This window comes from Bison bison, unplaced genomic scaffold, assembly GCF_000754665.1.
Source record: "Bison bison bison isolate TAMUID 2011002044 unplaced genomic scaffold, Bison_UMD1.0 scf7180017858151, whole genome shotgun sequence".
NCBI lineage: Eukaryota > Metazoa > Chordata > Mammalia > Artiodactyla > Bovidae > Bison > Bison bison.
The window spans coordinates 137,002-144,221 of NW_011488724.1; the positions used below are offsets into that span (position 1 = coordinate 137,002).

Below are 7,220 nucleotides of genomic sequence, written 5' to 3' on the forward strand. Positions count from 1 at the left end.
ACAGCAAAATTGCGCAGGTCATAGATTTCCCATATACCCTCTGCCCTCAGACATGCACAGCCTCTCCCACTTTCAGCATCCTCACCAGGGTGGTACATTTTACAGTTGATGATCCTGCATTGACGACATTGATATACCATTGTCACTCAAAGTCTGCGGTTTACTTTAGGGGTACATTCTGTGAGTTTGGACATGTGTATAATGACATGTATCCAACGTTATAGCAGAAACTCTTGATTTTTTTTTTTAAACAGCTTTCCTTAGTTATAAATTCATCATTTCACAATCCACTGTCAGCTAATTATTATCTCCTTGTTTAATACGGAGAATCCTTGGTCTAACCATAGGTATTTACTGAACAGCTGTTACATTCCAGAGATTTTTTTTTTACCATATTTTTTCTCACAAAACTAAATTATCTCCCAAGTCTCTGTTTTGGAATAAAAAGCACCAATTATTTTGATATGTTTCCTTATGATATGGCTAAGTGGAGCAGAGTTAAAGTGTGAGCTGATTTTGTCACCTTGAGGGAGTCATTTAACCTTGGTAAAATCTAAAGATTAGATCTTCCAGTTTTGAACTTACATGATTTTGTTTTCTGTCTTTGAATGAAAAAAAAATCAAAGAAATTTGGAGTTCCTCAAAGAAACTTACATCTTAAAAAAGTGATAAGACAGTAGATTAAATTTTAATAATTTGATTTACAAGTGAAGAGTCCAGGCTGAGGCACTGGTTATTTTTGTCTTTAGGTGTCGCCCACCAGTGTTACCATGGTTTCATAAAGGCTGTTCAGGAAGGAAACATCCAGTGGGAGAGTCGGACTTACCCTTATCCCGGGACCCCCATCACCCAGCGGTTCTCACACAGTAAGTATTATCGTGAATGCAGGTCCCATCTTGCCAGCGGTCATGTTTGCAAAAACTATTTTTGAGGCTTGTATTTTGTTTGACGTTTCTAATGAAGATAATATAAATGAGGATTCATACTAATCTTACAGCCAGAATTAGGGAAGAACGTGAGCCTAGACGTGCTGCAGGCACAGTGGTATAATCTTAGGCTCTGCTTTTCTGTGGGATTTTTCAGTATCTGTGCTCCAAAGAGGTCAAGGTGTCATGCTTATGCCTTTAAACACTTGACATCGGGTGAGAGAGGACGAAGGGAAGGTGTTCATGAGCATGTTTCTGTGATCCTGCTTAGGGAGCAGCCAGAGTTTAGCAGGAATTCATTATTTTAACATGGTGTGTGTTTGGCAAACACGGAATTTGACTGGGGTCACACACAAATTTTGAACATGAAGGATGTTGATTATAAAATACAAATTTAAGTAATAAAATTATAAGTAAAATGTTCTGACAAATAGACATAATTTAGAGTTTTTGACTTATTCTAGAATTAACTGTCCATTTTAGCTGATTTTTATAGATGCTGCTTTATGTATTTTTTCCTTTGACTCATGCCCCACACCTTGTGGGATCTTAGTTCCCTGACCAGCGATGAAACCCAGGCCCCAGCAATGAGAGCACTGAATCCTCACCACTGGACCGCCAGGGACTTCCCAGTATCATTTCATTCCAGAGGTGACTTCTTTACCCTGAGCCACCAGGGGAAGCCCATTGGTGATTCGTATCCATCCATGAAAGTGAGACTGAGCTGTGTTGCACTGCAGGCCAGTAAAGGTGTATATATATCAGTGGTTTTACAAAAGTTAGTTGAGAAGAGAGGGAAGCCTTGTAGAAAGTTCTCGGAATTACTACTTTAGTTATATTGCTTGCCTGTTCAGAAACCTTGAGTGTCTGTCCAGTGATAAAGCTAAACTTAGTCATAGTTAAAACCCTCTTTAAGCTGACTTATTTCTACATTTACTACTTCATCTCCTGACTTTTCCCAAGAGCTCGCCTCATTTTAAGTTGTCACTTTGCTGTGCTCATTTCTTCCTCCCTGGAGTATTCTCGTCCACTTAGCTGAAGCCTGCTTGTTCTTGAAAGCTCAATTCAAGTTCTTGCTCTTTGGGGAAAGCTTTTCTCAACTCTCTGGGCCACAGAAAATTTTTCCTGATCTGCACTTGCGTCTGGAACACTGATCTGGCGCCTAACTCACATTGTCTTTCTCTGTCGGCTTTCATATTTGTGTCTCTTTTTTTAAGCCGTATGTTGAAATTTGAGGGGAAGGAGAATTATTGGCTATCTGTGTTACACAGAAATTACTCGCAAAGTTACCAACTTAAAACAAGATTTGTCATCTCACAGAGTTCCTCAGGGTCAAGAATCCGGGAGTGGCTTAGCTGGCAGGTTCTGAGTCAGGGTCTCTCATGAGGTTACAGCCAGTGTGTCAGCCGGGGCTCCCGTCCCCTGAGCGCTCGACCGGCGCCTGGGGAGTCTGTCTCCAGGCTCACTTAGTGACTGTTGAGAGAAGACTCAGCTCCTTACTGCGCGGACTTCTCCACAGAGCTGCTCACGACTTGGCAGCGGGCTTCCCACGAAACGAGTGATCAGAGAGAGAAGTGGAGACGCTAAGCTGGCAGCCATGCTGTTTTCTCCAGCCTGATCTCTGAAGTGAATACCGTCCTTTCTGCTCTATCCTGTAGGTCACACAGGGGTTGACCGAGGGTGTAATACCAGGCAGTGAGGATCCTTGGCATTCTCTTGGAGGTTGACTACCCCAGACCATACGCCGTACTCTCATATCCAAAGCTGTTCAGTGAAAAACGAGGGCTCATCGTTGTCTTTGAACTGAATCTAAATAGATCAAAAGAATGAGTCGAACTATTGCTGTTCTCACTTCTCTCAGGAGCTGTTTTCCCTCACGCCGTTGTGAACCCCCTGAAGCAGTAGATCTCAAAAGTGTGATTCTTGGACTTTGGGGGAGGGAGGCGTCTGTGAGACTCTTTGGGGGATCTGTGAGGTCAGAACTGGCTTTTGTTAGTTTTCGCCTGTGACTGTGTGGTCGTGGCGTCGTTCCCGTGTCCTGAGCCGTGAGGCTGTAGCAGTTCCCCCAGCACTGCTTTGGCACCATGTGTGCGGCTGTCAGCACAGTGGAAAGACAATGACTGCTGCTTCAACTGCTGCTACTTGTTATGATTATAAAAATAGTTTTGAAAGAGTCTCAAATGTTTTCAGGAGTTCATAGACGTATACTTTGCAGTAAAATTTAGACGAATCCTTGCTGAAAATATTTAATGAAATTACGGGAGGATCCATATTAGGTCCAGTATTTATTGTTGAAACTTCAGTTGTCTATAGATGCTTGGAATGAGGAGCAGAGACAGGATTTATTTGTTCTTGGCTGTGGTGGGCCTTTGTTGCTGCACGAAGGCTCACTCTGGTGGTTGGTGCACAGGCTTCTCACTGGCGGAGGCTTCTCCATTGCACAGAGCGGCTCTGAGCGCCGTGACTCAGCAGGCGGGGAGCGGCTCTGAGCGCCGTGGCTCAGCAGGCAGGGAGCGGCTCGAGCGGTCCAGAATCCAGGCTGAGTGGTTGTGGTGCACGGGCTTAGTAGCTCCAAGGCGCGTGGGATCTTCCCGAACCAGGGGTCGAACCGGTGTCCCTTGCCCTGCCAGGTGGCTCCTTAAATATTGGACAACCACGGAAGCCTGAGGACGGTGTTTTGAAACAAATAGTGTTGGAGCCCTTTGTTGTTGTTTAATTGCTCAGTTGTATCCAGCTCTTTGCCACCCCATGGAATGCAGCACACCAGGCCGCCCTGTCCTTCACCATCTCCCAGAACTTGCTCAAACTCATGTCCATCAAGTCAGTAATGCCATCCAGCCGTCTCGTCCTCTGTCGCGCCCTTCTCCTCCCGCCTTCACTCTTTCCCAGCATCAGGGTCTTTTCCAATGAGTCAGTTCTTCGCATCAGGTGGCCAGAGTATTCAGCTTCAGCATCAGTCCTTCCAATGAATATGCAGGACTATTTTCCTTAGGATGGACTGCTTGAATCTCCTTGCAGTCCAGGGACTCTCAAGAGTCTTCTCCAACACCACAGTTCAAAAGCATCATTCTTCGGTGCTCAGCTTTCTTTATAGTCCAACTCTCACATCCATACATGACTACTGGAAAAACCGTAGCTTTGACTAGACAGACCTTTGTTGGGAAAGTGATGTCTCTGCTTTTTAGTACACTGTCTAGGTTTGTCATAGCTTTTCTTTCAAGGAACAAGCATCTTTTAATTTCATGGCTGCAGTCACCGTCTGCAGTGATTCTGGAGCCCAGAAAAATAAAGTCTGTCACTGCCTCTACTTTTTCCCCTTCTGTTTGCCATAAAGTGATGGAACCAGATGCCATGATCTGAGTTTTCTGAATGTTGAGTTTCAAGCCAGCTTTTTTACTCTCCACTTTCACCATCATCAAGAAACTAGTTTCTCTTTACTTTCTGCCATTGAGTGGTATCATCTATATATCTGAGGTTGTTGATATTTCTCCTGGCACTCTTGATTCCAGCTTGTGATTCATCCAGCCCAGCATTTCACATGATGTACTCTGCATGTAAGTTAAATAAGCAGGTTGACAATACACAGCCTTGTTGAACTCCTTTCCCAACTGTGAACCAGTCATTTGTTCCATGTCTGATTTCTAACTGTTGCTTCTTGACTTGCATAGAGGTTTCTCAAGAGACATGTAGTCTGTCTCTTAATGTTTATTACCATCTGCCTTTTACCATAATTATCTGTGTAGGAAAGGCTACATGCTAAAGAAAAACTTTTGACTTGGGGAAGCAAGTTCCTTGGCTCCTCTGATCGACACTTTCCTCATCTGTAAGATGTGTATACGCCCACGTGTTTAGGAGTTTTCCAAAGTTTGTTGTGATCCACAGAGTCAAAGGCTTGTGTAGTCAATGAAGCAGAAGTAGTTGTTTTTCTGGAATACCCTTGCTTTCTCCATGGTCCAGTGAATGTAGGCAATTTGATCTCTGGATCATCTGCTTTTTCTAAACCCAGCTTGTACACCTGAAAGTTCTTAGTTCTTGAAGGATTTTGAGCAGAACCTAGAATTCAGTTCAGTTCAGTTGCTCAGTTGTGTCCTACTTTTTGCAAATCCATGGAGTGCAGCACGCCAGGCTTCCCTGTCCATCACCAAATTGCGTAGTTCCCCCCAAATTTTCTTCTCTCCATAATTTAGTGAACGGCATTGTCATTCTCTCCATTATACAAACTTGAAATCTTGTTTTCACGCTCAGTTCCTCTCCCTCCCTCAACAGCAAAAGTCAAACCCTGCTGACTCTGTTCTGTCTCAGATCTTTCCTTTTACCCCCATTCCTCACACTTCGGACTTAATCATCCCATCTTTCCTAAGTCTTTTCTTCCTCCTTTCTTCCCCCTGCCTCCCACATTGCAGCATCTTACTTCCCCAGCCAGAGATCACACCTGTATCTCCTGCAGAAGTGTGGAGTCTTAATCACAGGACCGAGAGGGCTGCTGCTGCTGCTAAGTCACTTCAGTCGTGTCCGACTCTGTGGGACCCCATAGACGGCAGCCCACCAGGCTCCCCCGTCCCTGGGATTCTCCAGGCAAGAACACTGGAGTGGGTTGCCATTTCCTTCTCCAGTTCATGAAAGTGAAAAGTGGAAGTGAAGTTTCTCAGTTGTGTCCGACCCTCAGCGACCCCATGGACTGCAGCCCACCAGGCTCCTCCATCCATGGAATTTTCCAGGCAAGAGTACTGGAGTGGGGTGCCATTGCCTTCTCCGAGGATCAAGAGGGAAGTCCCCCTAAATCTTTTCTAAACAGTCTTCTTACCTTTTCTCTTCATCTGAACCTGGTCTAGACACTGTTGGCAGCCATCTCTAAAACTGGGGACCGTGCCACCTCCTAGCACATTTGGAAATATGCAGGGTCATTGCTTATTGTCTTGACTGGAAAGTGCCGCAGGCAGTTAGCAGGCAAGGACCAGGGCTGCTGGGTGTCCTGTAGTGGACGGGATGACCCTGCACTCAAAGAACCAACCTGTTCAAAGTGACAGGCGCCCCGTGCTGGGAAGCACTGCAAATCTAAGACGTAAAACCGGCCGTATAACTCCTCTGCCAAAAAGCCTCAGCCTTTCTGCGTTGCATGTGGAAGTGTCCCCTCCTGTGGCCTTCAAGGCCCCAGCTTACCTTTTCAGCCTGACTCACTGCTGCATCCTTACACAGCCAGGCTCTACCCACACAAGATTCTGTGTTTGTCTGATATCCCTACTTCATGGCTTTGCTTAGATGCCCTGATTTCATTTCCCTTCCCTCCCATTCCTTTTTAGCCCCTAGATATGTTCCCCCTTTCTTAATTGACAGAAAATGCCCTGACCTCTCAAACCCATCTAGGAGACAAAGCCAAAAGCCACCTTCTTTCACACTATTCTCAAATTCCCCAGTGTGGAGGTTAAGCTCTTCTCTTTCTCTGCTTATACTGCCTTAATACACTCTTCATACCTTCCTCTTAATGTTTATTACCATCTGCCTTTTACAATAATTATCTGTGTAAGAGAGACCACATGCCAAAGAAGAAATTTAGACTTGGGAGGCAAGTTCCTTGGCTTCTCTAATCCACACTTCCACAAAATGTGTATAACAAATTCTGTTTGTGCCACAGGTTACTAGGAGATTTAATTGAGGAAACACTTGTAGAAATATGTTTTAATCTGCCAAATGATAAGATAATGATGGTGTCTCCTCCACAAGGTTCCTGTCTACTTGAGAACACTCTGGTCCCGTGTCTCAGACACCTGTGCACCTTTCACAACACCCGGTTCCTAGTTCAGTCACTCGGTCGTGTCTGACTCTTTGCGACCCCATGAATCGCAGCACGCCAGGCCTCCCTGTCCGTCACCAACCCCAGGAGTTCACTCATACTCACGTCCATCGAGTCAGTGATGCCATCCAGTCATCTCATCCTCTGTCGTCCCCTTCTCCTCTTGCCCCCAATCCCTCCCAGCATCAGAGTCTTTTCCAATGAGTCAACTCTTCGCATGAGGTGGCCAAAGTACTGGAGTTTCAGCTTTAGCATCATTCCTTCCAAAGAAATCCCAGGGCTGATCTCCTTCAGAATGGACTGGTTGGATCTCCTTGCAGTCCAAGGGACTCTCAAGAGTCTTCTCCAACACCACAGTTCAAAAGCATCAATTCTTCGGTGCTCAGCTTTCTTCACAGTCCAACTCTCACATCCATACATGACCACAGGAAAAACCATACCTTGACTAGACGGACCTTTGTTGGCAAAATGATGTCTCTGCTTTTGAATATGCTGTCTAGGTT

At 45.2% G+C, this 7,220-nt stretch overlaps 1 protein-coding gene across 2 annotated transcripts in view; it reads left to right on the forward strand.

The window, feature by feature from the left end:
• LOC105004758 (F-box only protein 42-like) overlaps window positions 1–7,220 on the forward strand; it is a 69,303-nt gene that overhangs the window by 55,574 nt on the left and 6,509 nt on the right. For both annotated transcript variants that reach the window (XM_010862498.1, XM_010862493.1), the window contains exon 3: window positions 750–866. In XM_010862498.1, the coding sequence (XP_010860800.1) occupies window positions 750–866 (117 nt within the window). The remainder of the gene's footprint in view (window positions 1–749; window positions 867–7,220) is intronic.